Source organism: Pseudophryne corroboree, chromosome 6 (assembly GCF_028390025.1).
Source record: "Pseudophryne corroboree isolate aPseCor3 chromosome 6, aPseCor3.hap2, whole genome shotgun sequence".
NCBI classification, from domain to species: Eukaryota; Metazoa; Chordata; class Amphibia; order Anura; family Myobatrachidae; genus Pseudophryne; species Pseudophryne corroboree.
Window position 1 is genome coordinate 81,034,799 of NC_086449.1, and position 20,129 is coordinate 81,054,927.

Consider the following 20,129-nt stretch of genomic DNA (forward strand, 5'->3'; position numbering starts at 1 on the left):
CCAGTTTTCTCCCACAATCCAAAAATATAATTAATTGAGTCCCAATAAAAATTGTTTTAGTGGTGCATGTGGTAGGGAATATATATTGTAAGCTCCACTGGGGCAGGGACTGATGTGAATGCACGTAGTGTAGTGATGTAGTGCAGTGGATAGGGGAATGTAGTGCAGTAATGATGTGTTATGATAAAGTGCAATGTGTGGGGACACACAGGGGGGAATGTAGTGAAACACGCCGCTGATGGGGTATGTGACGCAGAGGGCATTTGGATCACATAGGGGGATGTTGTCCAAAATATCCCTCTTTTTTCTAAATTTTTGATAATGTGATTATTTTAGTCTTAGGGTTTTTTTTTTTATATTTTTATTTTATTATTATTAATATTACTATTGTTATTATTAATAATAACATTTTTTATAAACAAATTTTGGGGAGGGGAATCACTGCTTTTTCCCTGGTGGCGAAAATCCTAGTTTCGGCCTTACCCTTAGTAATAGGCTTCATGCTGCCCAATACCGTTACATCAGTATGAGACATTAAACCGGTTTTTCCAGTACCAGGGCCTTTGCTTTGTATAGATTCCCCAAGAACAAGCCCCAAAACTCGGGGAAACTGTTCCTCTTTTCACCTGGGTGGCTCCATACCAGCTGGGAAAGTGCTCCAGGGAAGTTGCCTAGCAATGTCCGATAATTATGGCAATGCTGGCCATTTTGAAGGCCAAGTAGTCTAAACATTGAACCCGTTTCAGTTCCCTAGCAATGTCGGGTAACCATGGCAACAGTGGCCATTTTGATGGCAAATTTGATTTAAGCATGACAACCAGTTTCTGTTCCCTGGCAACAGTTCGGCAACCATAGCAACATATACGTTATGGTAAGAACTTACCATTGATAACAGTATTTTTCCTAAATCCACAGGTTTCACAGGATACATTGTTATATGGTTGAGCGACAGCGGTTCTTACACTAATCGGTCAAAGCTTTTTGGCCTCCCAGCATGCAGTGGACCCGTCCATATATCCTCGCCTCCTGGGTCAGGTAAATCAGTTGTTTTCCAAAGCTTAAGGCAGGAGCATCATGTAGAGCACTAATCAGGCGAGAAGACCACACATGCACAACCTCCCACCCTTCCGTACAAGAGGGAAGAGTTTAGTGAGTAAAAGGATCCTCAAATCAGGTGCGTCAAGGTGGGATATCTGTGGACATAGGAGAAATACTGTTATCAATGGTAACTTATTACCATAACTTATATTTCTCCTGCAGGGTCCACAGGGTATCTACAGGATACATTGGGATGTCCCAAAGCAATTTAGTGGTGGCAACGCTCCTGATTAGACAGGAGAATGCTTGGCCCAAATTCAGCATCCTGAGAGGCAAAGGTATCCACAAGCAAAATGTCTAATGAATGTGTTAATGGAAGACCATGTGGCTATCTTACATATCTGTTCTGCTGAAGCACCATGCTGTGCTGTCCATGATGGACCTACTTTACGAGTAGAGTGAGCAGAGACATTATCCGGAAACAGGAGATCAGCCTTCGAATATGCTTCTGAAATCGTCATCCAAAGCCACCTCGCCAGTGTCTGCTTATCAGCAGGCCACCCTCTCCTATGAAATCCGTAGAGAACAAAGAGATAATCTGTCTTTCTGATAGCACTGGTACGATCTACGTAGATCCTTAAGGCATGGACAATTTCCAACGATGCATCTCCCGCAGATAGGTCTGGCCCCTGGAAAGCCGGGACTACAATTTCTTTGTAAAGGTGGAATTTAGACACCACCTTAGGAAGATACCCAGATTTAGTTCTGAGAACCGATCTATCTGGATAAAAAATGAGAAATGGAGGACAAAATAATAATGCGCCAAATGCTGAAACTCTTCGAGCTGAAGCCATAGCCAGAAGAAAGAGAACCTTAGCTGTCAACCATTTAAAATCTACTCTTTTAAGTGGTTCAAATGAGGCAACTTGAAGGGCCTTTAGAACTAAACTTAGATCCCAAGGCACTGTAGGAGGAACAGAGGGACGTTGAATGTGCAGCATTACCTGGAAAAAAGTGTGCCCATTCTGTAGGTTGGCAATTTTCTTTTGGAACCATACAGTTTGTGCTGACACCTGCACTCTCAAGGAAGCCACCCTTAAACCAGAAGGAATGCTAGGATTCTGGAAATTCTGAAAGACCTGGGGTCAAGTTTCCTTTCACTGCACCATTGAATATAGGCTTGCCATATTATGTGATAAATGCGAGCTGAGGAGGTTTTCCTTGCTCTAAGCATTGTTTGAATTACCTGTTGAGAGAATCCTTTTGACTTCAGGATGGAGGTCTCAAGAGCCACGCCATCAAAGACAGTCAATCCAGATGTCTGTGATGGCAAGGCCCCTGAATCAGTAGATCTGGATGTTGAGGTAGTAGGAATAGAGCATCCATCGACATCCTCTGCAGATCTGTGTACCAATGTTTTATGGGCCAAGCCGGAGCTATTAGTATAACGGCACTTTTCCTTTTTATTATTATTATTATTATTATTATTATTATTATTATTATTACCGCCACCAGTTTTTTATATAGTGTACACATATTATTATTATTATTATTATTATTATTATTACTACCAGTTATTTATATATTATACATATATTTTGCAGTGCTTTACAGAGCATATTTAGCCATATACATCAGTCCCTGCCCCAGTGGAGCTTGCAATCTATAAACCCTATCACATGTACACACAGACACACATTCACACTGGGGTTATTTTTTTTCTTTGTTGGAAGCCAATTAACCTACCAGTATATTTTTGGATTGTGAGAGGAAACCGGAGTACCCGAAGGAAACCCATGCAAGTACGGGGAGAATATACAAACTCCACACAGTTAGGGCTATGGTGAGAATCGAACCCATGACCTCAGTGCTGTGAGGCAGTAATGCTAACCATTACACCATCCATACTTTTACCTTTCTCACCACCCTGGTTAACAGGGTGATGGTAGGAAACACATAGGCCAGACGAAAGTCCCATCTCACTGACAGGGCATCCATCTTCCTTGGTCCACTGCACCTAGAAGCAATTTCTTCCTGACACTGCTCCCCAGCCTTGAAGGCTGGCATCTGTTGTCAGAATTTCCCAATCTGATATCCAAAAGGGTCTCCCTTTGTCCAGATGGGCTGTCTGTAGCCACCAGGCTAATGACCTCCTTCCTTCCAGAGGAAGAATCATAGTCTGCATTTTTATTGTCTGATGACCCCATTCCACTTGGTAAGGATCCGATGTTGCAGAGGTCTTGAATGGAACTGAGCATACTCTACCATGTTGAAAATTGACACCATTAGACACATCACACACATTGCTGCGAGAATTTATACTCTTCGACAGTGTAGAAGCTCCTGGATCCTTTACTGAAGTTTGGATATTTTTCTCAGAAGTAAAATTACTCTCTGAAGGCTCAAATCCAATACAGCCCCAAATGAGTCATCCGTTATGACGGAACAAAAGATGATTTTGCCCAATCTATGAGCCAACCGTGCTTCTGCAGACACTCTATTGTATGTTGCAGATGACACAGAAGCAATACCTGAGACTGTGCCAGGATTAAAAGATCGTTGAGGTATGGAAATATTCTTATCCCCTGCTGGCGGAGATAAGCTACCATAATCACCACATTTTTGGTGAATACTCTGGGGGCTGTGGCCAGACCAAATGGCAGAGCCTGAATCTGAAAATGCTGTTGGAGGATAGCGAATTTGAGATAGCGCTGATGGGACAGAGCTATAGGAACATGCAGGTAAGGATCCTGTATATCCAGGGATACCATAAAATCCCATGGTTCCATAGCCAAAATGATGGAATGTAAGGTCTCCATATGAAACCGAGGTACCCAAATGTATTTGTTCAGCATTTTTAGATTGAGTGTGAGCTGGAACGACTAGTTCAGCTTCTGGACTAAAAACAGGTTGGAGTAGAAACCCTGTCCTTGTTGTGCAGGAGGAACAGGAATGATTACTCCTGACTGAAGCAATTTCTGAACTGCCTCTTGCAAAACCCTGGCCCTCGTTTCTACCAAAGACAGGCTGGTACAAAAAAAAAAAAAAACCTTTGAGGAGGGTTTTTCCTGAAAGAAAACGCATAACTGGGAGACACCGCTTCTTGCACCCAGGCATCTGTGGTAGACTGCTGCCAGATTTGTGCAAAATGAATAAGTCGGCCTCCCACCCTGGGTTCCCCCAGGTGGAGGCCCGCACCATCAGGCTCATGGCTTATCTTTTTTGTATTCTGAATCAGCTTTCCAGGTGCGTAGCTAAACTGCTCGGTGAGCGGCTAATTTTGAGGCTGATGTTTGAGAGGCAATAGTACCCATATCTAAGGCGGCTTCTTCCAAGAATATTGCAGCCTGTTTGATATGTGTCACATGGGATTTTTGCTCTCTGGATGTCGTTGAAATTTCCCCTACCAATGCATCTTGCCAGACAGCCACTGCTTTAGCCATCCAGGCTGAGGCCATGGCTGGTCTAATGATTGCCCCAGACAGGGAAAAAAAAGTTGTTGTTTTTTAGCAAACCATCTACTCTCCTATCCGTGACATCATTTATTGATGTTGAAGGCAGAAGTAATGTAGATTTTTGCACTAAGCGAATCACATGCATATCTACTTTAGGGGCTACCTCTCTCTTTAAACAGTCCTCAGTCAGAAAAGGGTAATTGGAATTCCATTTCCTAGGAATTCTAAATTTCTTACTGGGCATAACCCAAGCCTCTTCCATAATTTCCGTCAGCTGTTCTGATCCAGGAAACTCAGTCTTACCTGTTTTGGGACGTTTAAATAAAGGTGCCTTGGATTTTAACACAGTATATGTTGATTCTTCTAAGGATAAAATGGATTTCATTGCAGTAATCAACTCAGATATGTCCACTGAGCTGAGACCTTCTTCCTCATCCTCATATTCAGAACCAGAGTGTAATGAGTCTTCGTCCTCTGATGAGTCCTCATCTGAAACATGTGTAGACTCTGAAGATGTTGTTTTGTGTCTAAATGATTTACTTACCACTGGCTTTTCAGCCTGTTTCTGTTGAGAGGCTACTGCTTCCCCTGTGCTGCACATATAATAGTGCAACCTATCACCGGTACAGAAGTTGGAATTATCCACTCAGCTATACTGGATAATGTCCTGTGCAAACATAGCCCATGGTGGATCAACTTACACCTGCATCTGCCTTGAATATTTCAAGAGACCTTGGTGAAAGCTAATACAGTTTGCACACAACCCATCTTGAACCAGATCCTGAGATGTTAACCCAGCTTTACATGACAAACATGATATGAGTGTTGTGTCAGGAATCGACTCACCAAGCTGACATCTGTCCGCCGCTGCGGACTCCGTCCTGGGTCCCTGCGTTCATCTGTCATCCGCGTCTCTGCCATCAGACGCCATCCTGGGCCTGGGAGCGCTCCTGTGATAGCGGGCGTGTAGCACGCCGCGTTCCCGCTAGGCCGCGGCATGGGCGCCGCCATGACAGCCTCCAGCAGTCAGCATACGGCGGCCAATCCGGTGCTTGGCCGCACCCACTTTTCCTCACTCCACCAATGACTGTTTAACAAGGGGTATATATGAAGCTGCAGGATCAGTCTGCAGGCATCCTGAACTTTGTGTCACTCCTGCGACCCGTGTGTCACTCCTGCGACCCGTGTGTCACTCCTGCGACTCATGTGTAAGGATCTGGTTCCTGTTTCCTCCGTGTACCTGGATACCTACCTGCTGTTCCGTGTTCCTGGCTTTCTACCTGAGACTTTGTACTCCTGGTTACTTTTCACAGCTCCGTGGAACTTCAAGCCCCAGCAATACCTGCATCCATCTACAGGCTTCACACTCATCACCATCTCTGTGTGCTTCAGCCTAGCAGTAGAGACTGACTCCAGGTGTGTTCCATCTCCCCACCTGTGATGCAGCTTGCTCGCTGCCAGTGCCTCATCACCTGCACTGTGGACATAGTCAGACTCCTGCCTCTGCTACCAGGTTTGCCATACAACACCATCTCTGCTGGTTCCATGTTTTAATCTGCTCTGGTTTCCATACCAGAATATTCTCTGCCAAATTATCACTCATCTGTTATCATCACTACCGGTTATTATTTCATCAGTCACCATTCATTCTGTTACCATAGACTCTCAGCTATTACGCTGTACAATTGACATTTGCATTTCTACTGTTATTTTCTGCTGCCGTTTGTGAATCATCTGTATAATAAATATCATTGCGCTCATGCGCAGAAACATAATCCAGCCTCCTCGTTTTCTCCCATCCACCTCCACTGACCCACTAGCGCCCCCTCCGGGGACACAGACAAAACCAAGTCTGACAGTAAGTTCAGGATCGATGGACTCGGATGGTGGACGGAGTGTGGGGTCAGAGGCCTTGCAAAATCTGGTCTCCCGTCTGGATGGTCAAGAGGCTGCGCAGCAGCAGATGTTCCAGTTCCTGCAAGGGATGTCCTCCCGGATAGATACACTACAGCAATCCCTGCCTAGTGTACACACTTCTACAGTTCCTGATACTCCAGCACCTGCCAGTACTGTGAGTTCCTCTATGCCGGCTGCATCAGCTCCAGTGTCACGTCTGCACCTGCCCGTGCCAAGCAAGTATGATGGCAGCCCAAAGTTATGTCGCGGGTTTCTCAACCAATGTGAAATCCAGTTTGAATTGTTGTCACATAATTTCCCCACGTCAAGATCCAAGGTTGCCTACATCATCTCTCTACTTTCTGGATCTGCTTTGAGTTGGGTGTCTCCTCTGTGGGAACGTGCCGACCCTCTGATTAACAACTATACAGAATTCGTGTCAACCTTCAGACGGATCTTTGACGAGCCTGGTCGTGCAACATCAGCTTCTGCAGACCTAATCCAACTTCGTCAAGGTACCCGTAGTATGGGACAATATGTCATCCAGTTCCAGACGTTGGCCGCAGAGATTCAGTGGAACAATCAAGCCCTGGTAGCAGCTTTCTGGCATGGACTCTCTGATCGGATCAAGGACGAACTGGCAACCCGCGATCTTCCTGTACAATTGTCTGATTTAATTTCCCTGTGCATCAAGTTGGACTCTCGCATCCGCGAACGCAACAATGAACGTGCTCGGAGTGAGCCACGCAGATCAAGGATGATACCTTCCGTACAGTTCCAGTCTCCACCTTCTGATGAGCCTATGCAAATAAATAGGTCCCGCCTAACTCCTGAGGAGCGGTCAAGAAGATTTCGTGAGAGACTTTGTCTTTATTGTGCGGCTGCAGGTCACCAGATTAATTCCTGCACAGTGCGTTCGGGAAACGCCAGATCCTGACTTGTAAAGGAGGAGTCAAGTTGGGATCTTCTAGACAAGCTCCTTCTAATCAAGACCTTATCCTTCCTGTGACTTTAGAGACTTCAGTTGGGCTTCAGTCTGCATCAGCATTAGTGGACTGTGGAGCCGCAGGAAATTTCATCACCCAAGCTGCGGTAAATAAATTTTGCTTGCCTGTATGTGAACTTTCTTACCCAGTCTACATTACCGCCGTGGATGGTAGCCGAATCTCCAAGGGGAATATTTCTCACCAAACTGCACCAGTGGTTTTGGGAGTTGGGTTCCAACACTCAGAATTAATAAAGTTCTTAGTCATTCCTCAAGCCACCCAGGAGATCGTTTTGGGCATGCCCTGGCTCCAGCTACACAATCCACAGTTTGACTGGTCAACGTTACAACTTACTTCATGGGGTTCACATTGCCATCAGTCCTGTTTAGCCCAAGTTTGTCCAATCAAGTCTACTGAAGTAAAAACCCAGTCAAGTCTTCCTGCGGCTTATCAAGATTTCTCTGATGTCTTCAGTGAAAAGGCCGCGGATGTCCTGCCGCCCCATAGAGAATGGGATTGTCCCATCGATCTCCTTCCTGGCAAGAAGCCACCTAGGGGGCGTACCTACCCGTTATCTGTTCCCGAAACTGAAGCGATGAGCGACTACATCCGGGAGAATTTACAGAAGGGATTCATCCGTCCTTCATCATCACCCGCTGGTGCAGGCTTCTTCTTTGTTAAAAAGAAGGATGGAGGACTGCGTCCATGCATTGACTACCGGGGTCTCAATGACATTACCATTAAAAATAGTTATCCATTACCACTCATTACCGAATTATTTGACAGAGTTAAAGGAGCCCGCATCTTCACCAAGCTAGATCTCCGCGGTGCCTACAACCTCATCAGAATCCGGAGTGGTGACGAATGGAAGACAGCTTTTAACACTCGAGATGGTCATTACGAGTACCTGGTAATGCCATTCGGGTTGAGTAATGCCCCAGCAGTGTTCCAACACTTTGTGAACGAAATCTTCCGTGACGTTCTGTATAAATACCTCGTTGTTTATCTGGATGATATCCTCATCTTCTCCCAAGATCTTCCCTCTCATCGTCTACAAGTCCGTGAAGTCCTCCGACGTCTTCGTGAGAACCGGCTCTACGGTAAACTATCCAAGTGTACCTTTGAAGTTTCCTCTATACCCTTCCTGGGTTATATAATTTCCGGATCGGATCTCCAGATGGACCCGACAAAGTTGGAAGCCATTGCCAATTGGTCCATTCCAAATTCTCTCAAGTCTATTCAGCGGTTCCTGGGATTTGCCAACTACTATAGGAAATTTATTCGGGGATTCTCCACTCTCATCGCTCCTATTACCAACTTAACTCGGAAAGGGGCAGACCATTCCAACTGGTCAGAAGAGGCTTTAGCGGCCTTCCAGAAGATCAAGCTGGCCTTTATGTCTGCTCCAGTTCTGTCCCAGCCAGATGTAAACAGACCGTTCGAGTTGGAGGTGGATGCCTCTACAGTTGGAGTTGGAGCTGTTCTCTCCCAGAAGGGAACCGATGGGAAAATCCACCCCTGTGGATTTTATTCTCGTAAATTCCTCCCTGCTGAAGCTAACTACTCCGTTGGAGATCAAGAACTACTGGCGATTAAGCTGGCCCTCGAGGAATGGAGGTATCTCCTGGAAGGGGCCAAACATCCGTTCAACATCTACACGGATCATAAAAATCTGCTATATTTAAAGGCAGCCCAGTGCCTTAATCCTCGCCAGTCCAGGTGGGCTATGTTTTTCTCACGTTTTAACTTTAAGCTTCATTTCCGCCCAGGTTCGCAGAATGTTAAAGCTGACGCCTTATCCCGATCTATGGAATCCGAAGAGGAAACGCCTGACTCAGTTCCACATTCCATCCTGAGTCCAGTGGTATTTGCTGCATCTCAAGTCTCCCCAGCTCCTCCTCCTGGTAAGACTTTTGTTTCCCCAGAACTCCGTCCCAAGTTGCTGTCTTGGGCCCATCAATCCAAGTTCACTGGTCGTCCCGGTGTCCTGAAAACCTTCAAGTTCCTCTCTGAGACATACTGGTGGCCAAAGATGAAAGCTGACATCAAGGATTTCGTAGCATCCTGTCCTAAGTGTGTGCAGCACAAGACTCCTCGTCAGTCTCCAGCAGGTCAGTTACAACCATTGTCTATTCCTAGTCGCCCTTGGTCACACCTGTCCATGGACTTTATCTCCGACCTTCCTCCTTCTCAAGGATACAATACCATCTGGGTTGTAGTGGACAGATTTACCAAGATGGCCCATTTTGTTCCTCTCCAGGGTCTCCCTTCTGCCCCAAAACTCGCCCAAATCTTCCTACGGGAGATTTTCCGCTTACATGGTCTACCCTCAGAAATAATATCCGACCGAGGTGTACAGTTTGTAGCGAGGTTTTGGAGGGCTCTCTGTTCTGCCATGCAGGTTAAACTGAAGTTCTCGTCATCTTACCACCCTCAGACGAATGGGCAGACAGAGAGGGTAAATCAAGAACTAGAGACATTTTTAAGATTGTATGTTTCATCTTCTCAGGATGACTGGTTTGATCTGCTCCCATGGGCCGAGTTTGCCCACAACTTCCGCTACCACACTGCTACTGAGACAACTCCATTCTTTGCAGTATATGGGCAACATCCTCGTGTTCCAGACTTCCAAGAACTCCCTCACATGGATGTTCCTGCCGCCACTACTGCCCTGAGTCAGTTTTCTTCAATCTGGAGGAAGATTCACATTTCTCTCAAAAAGGCCTCCAGCCGGTATAAATACTTTGCTGATCGCAAAAGACGCGCAGTTCCTAGCCTGAAACCTGGGGACAAGGTTTGGCTGTCTACCCGGAACCTCCGTCTTAGGGTCCCGTCTATGAAATTTGCACCACGTTTCATTGGCCCCTTCCCTGTCGAAAGAGTCATCAACCCTGTGGCCTACAAGCTGAAGTTACCACCTTCTCTGCGAATACCTAATGCTTTTCATGTTTCTCTCCTCAGACCTTTAGTCCTGAATCATTTCCAAAGAGCTCTTCCAGTTGGCCCCAAAGTTCGAACTCAGCGGGACGTGGAGTTCGAGATTGGCAAGATTCTGGATTCCCGTTGCCGGTATGGACGTCTTCAATACCTTGTCGATTGGTCCGGTTATGGCCCAGAGGAGAGAAGTTGGGTAAATTCGTTGGATGTCCATGCTCCAAGGTTGGTCCGTGTCTTCCATAACACTCATCCTTCCAAGCCACGTGGGTGTTCGGTGCCCACCCTTAAAGGGGGGGTACTGTCAGGAATCGACTCACCAAGCTGACATCTGTCCGCCGCTGCGGACTCCGTCCTGGGTCCCTGCGTTCATCTGTCATCCGCGTCTCTGCCATCAGACGCCATCCTGGGCCTGGGAGCGCTCCTGTGATAGCGGGCGTGTAGCACGCCGCGGCATGGGCGCCGCCATGACAGCCTCCAGCAGTCAGCATACGGCGGCCAATCCGGTGCTTGGCCGCACCCACTTTTCCTCACTCCACCAATGACTGTTTAACAAGGGGTATATATGAAGCTGCAGGATCAGTCTGCAGGCATCCTGAACTTTGTGTCACTCCTGCGACCCGTGTGTCACTCCTGCGACCCGTGTGTCACTCCTGCGACTCATGTGTAAGGATCTGGTTCCTGTTTCCTCCGTGTACCTGGATACCTACCTGCTGTTCCGTGTTCCTGGCTTTCTACCTGAGACTTTGTACTCCTGGTTACTTTTCACAGCTCCGTGGAACTTCAAGCCCCAGCAATACCTGCATCCATCTACAGGCTTCACACTCATCACCATCTCTGTGTGCTTCAGCCTAGCAGTAGAGACTGACTCCAGGTGTGTTCCATCTCCCCACCTGTGATGCAGCTTGCTCGCTGCCAGTGCCTCATCACCTGCACTGTGGACATAGTCAGACTCCTGCCTCTGCTACCAGGTTTGCCATACAACACCATCTCTGCTGGTTCCATGTTTTAATCTGCTCTGGTTTCCCTACCAGAATATTCTCTGCCAAATTATCACTCATCTGTTATCATCACTACCGGTTATTATTTCATCAGTCACCATTCATTCTGTTACCATAAACTCTCAGCTATTACGCTGTACAATTGACATTTGCATTTCTACTGTTATTTTCTGCTGCCGTTTGTGAATCATCTGTATAATAAATATCATTGCGCTCATGCGCAGAAACATAATCCAGCCTCCTCGTTTTCTCCCATCCACCTCCACTGACCCACTAGCGCCCCCTCCGGGGACACAGACAAAACCAAGTCTGACATGTTGGTGCTGATGTGAGTGTGTTTTCCTCACCTTTTCTGCTCTAAGACATGATAAATAATCAGACAATTTAACAGTGTAATACACAATTTGTGACTGTAATCACTTTAAAATGTGTTAAAGTGACATACAATCCGACCCTACCCTGTTTAGCACCAGCATTGAGGATCGGAGTAAACAGAGAAAACTGACAGAATTTATAGCAAAGTCAGCAATCACACTAACAGTCAGTCACAGATTATACATTAGTATAATAAGCAATATGACCACATATTCAACTACAGGTACAGTTCACGTATGTAGGAGAAACATATTACTGCATTACTTTATAAAAATGCTTTAACTGTATTCAGACGCATAGCAAAAGAAACCACAGTAATATTATCAAACTCATATGCATTATGCCCTTATCCAACTATTTGTACTCAAAGGTAGATAGAGACTTAGGGCCTAATTCAGACATGGTTGCATGCAGGCTATTTTTTGCACTGCTACGACCAGGTAATCGCCACCCACAGGGGAGGTGGGATTGCTGTGTATGGCTGCAAACGCTTGTGCGGAGAGCTGCACAAACAAAAAGTTTGTGCAGTCTCTGCACAGCTCAGGACTTGCTCACCCGCTGCAATGATCCTTGCTGGAGCTGATGTCAGGATCCCTCCATGGAAACGGCCGGACACGCATGCGTTTTCCTCAACACTCCCAGAAAACGGTGAGTTGACACCCCCGGACGGCCTCTTCCTGTCAATCTTCTTGTGTTTGCTGCTGCGAATGCTTTCTTCATTATTTTTGTCGCTGCCCAGTGATGGCCATCGATGGCCAGCAACGCGCCTGCGCATTGCGGCCCCCACGCATGCGCTGTTCAGACCCGATCGCACGGCTGCAAATAACTACAGCATGCGATCAGGTCTGAATGACCCACTTAGTGTTTTATAGCCCCCACTCAGGAGAGCGGGATACAGGGAGACTTACCCCGCTTCCAGAATCGATAAATACGAGTGGATCCATATGCTATAAGTGTCCACCGCCGCTCCGTGAAAATATAGTGAACACAGATTGCCAAGTGAACACTGATGCACCAGTCACACAGCCGCTTCAGTTTATGGCAGGAGACTCGGAGGAAACTGGTCATGAATCGGGGGGAGGGGCGACCAGGGGTGCATCCGTCTCCCCACTGCTGATCTCAAAATTAGGGATCGCAGCCTCATGCTACTCCTGGAGCCTTTGATCCCTAAGGCCTAGCACTTGTGCACTCTCGGTGGCAGCCGCGTCAGCGACTGTTTGGTAGTTTCCCCCAAAAGAGTGCGGCTGTGTCCATGTTCCCCCTCTAAGCGGAACCTATGCCTTACCTTCCTCCCGTGCTCCGGCCACAGCCTGGTAACGTCTGCTGGACTTGCTAGTTTTATCCGACACAGACGCCCGCCGAAACAGCACTGTACTCGTGGGTAAGCGTTGTCGCGACTCGGCGGGGAGTAGTTGGAGTGACTCTTTCTAAGGTACGTATAAGACGCTGTTTAGAAAGATCACTCAGAAAAAAATAGTAAGACTATAAAAATAAAGTAAAAAAGCTTATGGCTGCCAAAAACCAGCAGCCCTTAGACCATGGTCCGAGCCGGACCATGGTCTAAGGGCTGCTGGTTTTTGGCAGCCATAAGCCTCACCAAACTAAAAACTGATTTGCCTGAGCCAGGTGGCAGGTATATATAGACGGGCCCACTGCGTACTGGGAGCCCAGAAAGCTTTGACCGATTGGTGCAAGATCCGCTGTCGCTCATCCATATCCCAATGTATCCTGTGGATACCCTGTGGACCCTGCAGGAGAAAGTGGCCATTTTTCAGGCCAAGTAGATTAAGCATGACAACCATTTTCGGTTGCCTAGCAATTTCTAGTAACCATGGCAACGGCGGCCATTTTGCTGGCAAAGTTTAAGGAGCAAGACAACCAGTTTCTGTTCCTAAACAGTTTTGCTTGTTTCATTTCTACTCATATTGTACAGTGTAATCCAGGCATGTCCCAACTGCGACCCTCCAGCTGTTGAGAAACTACACTTTCCAGCATGCCCTGACACAGCTTTAGCATTCTCTGACAGCAAGACTGTGTCGGGGCATGCTGGGATATGTAGTTTCACAACAGCTGGAGGGCCTCAGTTTGGACATGCCTGGTGTAATCCTTTTGACTCTTTATTTTACACCAGTGATGTAAAAGTGTGTGGAAATATAGAAATGGTCGTGTGAACATTTCCAAAATATTTCACAAGGTTTCTCAACAGTTTACTAAAATGTAATTACCCACCGCTCTAAGAAATAAATGCCGTCTGTCCTCCAGTGATGGTAGCACATGCAAGGGGTCCAATAGGTAAGCCAGTAGCCCCTAAGCATCCCACCTGGCACCATGTAGGAGGTAATCACCAATCACCATCTGCCTTAGTATGGATTATTCATTTATAATATTCTCTTCCCTTAGTACTAACTAAATCTCAGTAATAGGTATAGAATTGCATGAGGAGTAATGGACAGTAGCACACCCAACCCCTACACAGATAGAATAAAAGGAGGAGCACTCACTGTAGGTATTCTGTAGTGCACCATAGCATAGTGAGTCATTATTATGACATTACATTTTTATTCTTAATTCCCATACATTCAGGTCACTGAATGTGCATTGTGCTCATAGCAATATAATCCCCTATAAGAGTTTTAAACTCGATTGAACATAATAAAATACACCTTTTGCCAATTCTTAAACAAACAACCCCTTATTTTTTGTTTGTTTGTTTGTTTTTATAAATGGGAAATGAAACTTAACTCATTAAATATGCATTTATAATAATTCAGCTATACAAAAAGAAAAAGTGATTCACTTGTATCTGATTGTTATTTCCACCAATAGCCCATTCATTGCAAACCCTTACACTATCTAGACAAATGTCCTCCTGTGTTCTCCATGTATTTTACTTTGTCTTTCTCAGATTAATGAGATTTGGCTTGTGGTTTTATTTGATACTTTGGTATTGATAGTATCTACTGATGTATTCATAGAATAGTAACAATAGTGTAACACTACTTACTGTTTCACATTAGTATCACATCGTCCCCAATGCAGGCAGAAGATCTGATTATTCTCCGTTCTAAAGCTTCTCATAATATGATAATTGAGATCTACCAGATAAATGTATTCTTAATGCTGTAATATGCAAATGACTATCGTATCGTGAATGTTACTTGGTAAGCAGACATATTAATCGCTGATGTTTTTACTGCAGACATATACTGTGATCTCCCGGACAGTAGAGAGCACAGCTGGTGAGGCACATCTGTCCCCATACGTACTATTCCCGCCGACGGTAGCTATTCACAGTACTGTATGTAATAAGGTTTCTATTTCAAGACTCTTTAGACTTGAGGCTTGTATCACTGCTATGTGTGTGTGTGTGTTTTGATTGTCTCCCCTGGCTAGAATGCCAGCATAGACTTCCCGGAATACAGCAATCCTTCTGGCTGAAACGTGATAAAACCTCTAATGGAGACTGATTTTGTTGCCGCACCCGGGAGAAACCCTAAAGTCTTGGAGGGCTTTTTGAAAAGTACTATGCATATGCCTAAGCCAATCAGGATGAAAGGCGCCTTTAACTCATCCAATGACAGCGCAGCACAGTGCATAAATAGAGATGCTAGCGGCTGCTTTCTATATGTATTCGTTTTTTTGCCTTTAGACGTGTTTCGTGAGGAGAGATGGCCAGGACCAAGCAGACCGCCCGCAAATCTACCGGAGGTAAAGCTCCCCGCAAGCAGCTGGCAACCAAGGCTGCTCGGAAAAGCGCCCCAGCTACCGGCGGCGTGAAGAAGCCTCACCGCTACCGTCCCGGGACTGTTGCTCTCAGAGAGATCCGCCGCTACCAGAAATCCACCGAGCTGCTGATCCGCAAGCTGCCCTTCCAGCGATTGGTGCGTGAGATCGCCCAAGACTTCAAGACCGACCTGCGCTTCCAGAGCTCTGCCGTTATGGCCCTACAAGAGGCCAGTGAGGCTTATCTGGTGGGGCTGTTCGAGGACACCAACCTGTGCGCCATCCACGCCAAGAGGGTAACCATCATGCCCAAAGACATCCAGCTAGCCCGCAGAATCCGAGGGGAGAGGGCATAGACACTCGGCACTCCTATACACGCAGCAACACAAAGGCTCTTTTCAGAGCCACCAAATCCTTCTAAACCAGCTGAAGCATAAGTTACACAATGGTGTTTAATTGGACGGATACCACCTCCTTTAGCTCTGCCCAGGCTCCTCGTAGTTAGTAGCCACAAAGCTCACGGCCTATATCCCTTAATTACCCGCACCTTCCTTCCAGCTTGCCGCTGCCCTGGAACAGTGGCGGGAGCCTCCTCAATTCAGCGTGCAGTCAGGGCACAGGGGGCTACTAGTCTTCACCATGAAAGGTTAGAGTTGATCAAGTGTAAGGGAACGTTTTAATAAGGCTCCATGAGCACTTTTCTATGGAAGTAAATGCCTGTAAGGCGGCTCTTTATAGAGTCCTCTACCGAGGAACTTGCCCTACACATCTAGTACCTCCCTTAATGAATCTGGGGGTCAAGCATTTAGCCGTGCAGCTCCGATTCTATGGAACTCACATCCCCGCATAGCTCGAGAGGCCCCCGCTCTAGAATCTTTCATACACACTCATCACTCTCTAAATGTCCATTTAGTATCTCCTGCATAGCTTCCCTGCGCTCCACGGTTTCTGTGCTGTATTGTATTAATTTAATTTGTTTAGCGCTATAAGTCCTATTGCAGAAAGAACATTATGGAAATAACATTGTTATGTCTGCGCTCTACTGCTTGTTACACGCAAGGGTCTGATTTACTTCCCGTCAGAAGCACAACGCCAAGTACGATACTCGCACCTTTCCCGCTAAACAGCGGGCTACTTACTCCCACATGTACAGCATATCATGAATCAGCTCTTTGGGGTCAGGGTGGGTGGCTCTGAAAAGAGCCTTTGTGTTGCGGGGACAAGTATCTAGCAGTGAAATCACTTGCTCTTAGCTGGTTTGTGGCTCTCGGTCTTCTTGGGCAGCAGCACGGCCTGGATGTTGGGCAGAACGCCTCCCTGGGCGATGGTCACCCCACCGAGCAGTTTATTGAGCTCTTCGTCGTTGCGCACAGCCAGCTGCAGGTGGCGGGGGATGATGCGGGTCTTCTTGTTGTCGCGGGCGGCGTTTCCGGCAAGCTCAAGAATCTCAGCCGTCAGGTACTCCAGTACTGCGGCCAGATACACCGGGGCACCGGCTCCCACACGCTCCGCATAGTTTCCCTTCCTCAGCAGACGGTGAACTCGACCGACTGGGAACTGGAGACCGGCCCGGGATGAGCGAGTCTTTGCCTTAGCACGGGTCTTGCCGCCTTGTTTCCCTCTTCCAGACATGCTTGCGAGGTTCAATGAGATAAAAGAGTCTCTCTTTCAACAGAAACACTGAGAGAAATGTCTCTAAAACACCGCCCTCCTCTTACATATATACTCAGAAGCGACATGCTGCTTGCTCTGTGATTGGTCTGCTTACAAGCTAAACAATGCAGCTCAACTTCATCCACAGACCAATCCGCAAAAAGAAGAGTGGGGTTACGATGCCTACCAGTGTCACATGACACTTCTACCCAATAGTGTAGCTTGCATTGGTGATGCCTCGTTTGCATAAGCTGCCTATAAATAAAACAGATGTGTGAGATGACCGCACAGATTTTCTACATTGTGTCGAAGAGATCCTAAAGAATGCCTGATCCAGCAAAGTCTGCTCCGGCGCCTAAGAAAGGCTCTAAGAAAGCGGTGACCAAGACCCAGAAGAAGGATGGGAAGAAGCGTAGGAAGAGCAGGAAGGAGAGTTACGCCATTTACGTCTACAAGGTGCTGAAGCAGGTGCACCCTGACACCGGCATCTCCTCCAAGGCTATGGGCATCATGAACTCCTTTGTCAATGACATCTTTGAGCGCATTGCTGGGGAAGCTTCTCGCCTGGCTCATTACAACAAGCGCTCGACCATCACCTCCCGGGAGATCCAGACCGCCGTACGCTTGCTGCTGCCGGGAGAGCTGGCCAAGCACGCCGTGTCCGAGGGCACCAAGGCTGTTACCAAGTACACCAGCGCCAAGTAATCACCCCCTTCTCTGACCCACATCAACACAAAGGCTCTTCTAAGAGCCACCCACCTCCTCTCTAATCGGGCTGAAACTATGATGGGTATTATATGTGCTACTTGCAAATCTGCCTTATTGTATCTCCGCTTCCATGAACTGTATATTCACTTCCAAACTAAAGCGGGGTCATATAGTCATCATATTACAGATGTCAGCATTAGTGCTTACATAAAGCAATCCATAGAGCAGTGACTGCCTGTGTAGCTGCTGCAGAACTAGAGAATTATTGTATCTTATTCCAATGTTACAAAGTATCAGTAGATTGTAGCAATTGGTCCCGTTGTTCGTATCACTTTGAATCTCCTATAAACACAGTTGCTAAAAGGTTGTTTGTCTTTCAAGATGCCCTGTGTAGAATGCTATTGTTACTGTATCACTGCACGTGTAACACCGGGATCCAATCTCCGGTATCACTGCAGGTATATTGCACCGAATCCATTATAAGACATCAGGTTCCGTTTAGCTGCATTTAATGAAAGGAGATCTTTATGATCGCACAATACAATGCTGGCTTAGGTACACGTGCCAGCTGTGCTCCCTATAGTAACAGAGATACAGGGGGTGGCTGAGCAGCAGTGTTCCGGAGCGGGACTGGCTGAGTGCAGTATCAGCGGCGCTCATTATTACAGGGAGAAGAGAGACCGAAGCGCAGAGCTGACACTCAGACCGAGCCCGGGACAGACGTTACACTGACCAGCCAGAAGCGGCATGTCATTGGAGTGATTTTGTTTTGTCCCGCCGAAATCTGTTCGACTCATTGGTCCATTTTGAATTTTCATCCTCCAATCCCAATGAGGTTGTGCAAGTCACTTATTATATACCTATTATTTATCTGGACAATATATAATAATGGATATTAAAACGGTTAAATTCTAAATGTTTTTTTTTTTTTTTTACTTCAATAAAAATAAGTCTATGAACAACAGTGTGCTAAATAAAGTAATCTATTATATAAAATAAATTATAGTGCAGTGCTAATATATATATATATATATATATATATATATATATTATACTTTATGCTGTCCTATATTTATGACATTTCATTTTTTCTGATTTGCTATTTCTCAGTCGTCATCTATATCATCTGTTATGAGCCTTATATCAAATGTTGGGACGTTGATAAGAATGGGACTCAGTATGGATAATATTACATTGTATCGTAGGTTGAATATTATGTTGTACCAAGTACAGGAATTGTATGGGAAAAAAGATCTTAGATAAGTGTAACTTTATATTGCGTATACATCTTATGCCCCTAATCTGATGGTAAGGCAGTGACTTTTTAACATCTAATTATAGCCATGACTCCGCCTCTCAAAGTGCTCAGTCACCCATCAGGTCCGCTTACCTCTTTCTAAAGAGCAACCGAAAATGGGTTGCCTCATATTTCTTTGTCGTTAGCTATTGAATAATGTCTGGAAGAGGTAAAGGAGGTAAGGGGCTCGGAAAAGGAGGCGCTAAGCGCCATAGGAAGGTGCTGCGGGACAACATCCAGGGCATCACCAAGCCTGCCATCCGCCGCCTTGCCCGGAGAGGAGGCGTGAAGCGTATCTCCGGCCTCATCTACGAGGAGACCCGCGGGGTGCTGAAGGTGTTTCTGGAGAACGTGATCCGGGACGCCGTCACCTACACCGAGCACGCCAAGAGGAAGACGGTCACCGCTATGGATGTGGTCTATGCTCTCAAGCGCCAGGGCCGCACTCTGTATGGCTTCGGAGGCTAAACACCGAGGCGCATCTAATACCATCACCCGCACACAAAGGCCCTTTTCAGGGCCGCCCATCTCTTCTACGAAAGATCTGTAACCCAACGTCTCTGTGTAGTGCTGTACTCTGACTATAAGCCGGGTCCTAGTACTTAATCGTTCCCTCACATTAGGCACACCGCTAGTGGTTGCTGTCTTTATTTGGAGTGATGATGAAAGGACCGGGCCAGTATTTTAGTGAGCTTATGCCCAAGCTGGCCACTACTAATGTGTAATGTTTATGAATTCTTGCAGTGGGTGAGACGTGAGTAGATTTGTCCTAGAGGTACCGCCATGATCCTTTGTTTCGAAGATGGCACAACACACTGTCGGTGGCTGACTAGTTCTAAGCTGTTGGACACAAGTTTTTTTTATGAAGGACAAACTAAGTACTCACTAGGAAATCCATGTTCTCTTACAGCTTAGCTTATCGGCGGAGTTTTTGAAAAATGTATCCGCTCTTCTTTAAACCAATCGGTGGAGGGGGACATGCTTACTTCTACCAATCAGCGCAGCTCAGCTTATATGCAAATTTGATGAAAGCAGCCAGGTTACATAATTCATTTTTTGGGGG

General features: G+C 46.4%; 4 protein-coding genes across 4 annotated transcripts; 3 read left to right on the forward strand and 1 right to left on the reverse strand.

The window, feature by feature from the left end:
• The first annotated feature begins 15,324 nt into the window (after positions 1-15,324).
• On the forward strand, positions 15,325-15,820 carry LOC134936290 (histone H3). The gene has a single exon (XM_063931305.1). The coding sequence runs from the start codon at positions 15,354-15,356 to the stop codon at positions 15,762-15,764; it is 411 nt and encodes a 136-aa protein (XP_063787375.1). The 5' UTR covers positions 15,325-15,353; the 3' UTR covers positions 15,765-15,820.
• A 774-nt stretch (positions 15,821-16,594) lies between these two features.
• Positions 16,595-17,120, reverse strand: LOC134936299 (histone H2A type 1-like). The gene has a single exon (XM_063931313.1). It carries the CDS (start codon positions 17,038-17,040, stop codon positions 16,648-16,650), a length of 393 nt encoding a protein of 130 aa, XP_063787383.1. The 5' UTR covers positions 17,041-17,120; the 3' UTR covers positions 16,595-16,647.
• A 209-nt stretch (positions 17,121-17,329) lies between these two features.
• On the forward strand, positions 17,330-17,817 carry LOC134936311 (histone H2B 1.1-like). The gene has a single exon (XM_063931323.1). The coding sequence runs from the start codon at positions 17,386-17,388 to the stop codon at positions 17,764-17,766; it is 381 nt and encodes a 126-aa protein (XP_063787393.1). The 5' UTR covers positions 17,330-17,385; the 3' UTR covers positions 17,767-17,817.
• Positions 17,818-19,178: 1,361 nt separating this feature from the next.
• LOC134936322 (histone H4) lies at positions 19,179-19,594 on the forward strand. The gene has a single exon (XM_063931333.1). It carries the CDS (start codon positions 19,223-19,225, stop codon positions 19,532-19,534), a length of 312 nt encoding a protein of 103 aa, XP_063787403.1. The 5' UTR covers positions 19,179-19,222; the 3' UTR covers positions 19,535-19,594.
• Positions 19,595-20,129: the final 535 nt, after the last annotated feature.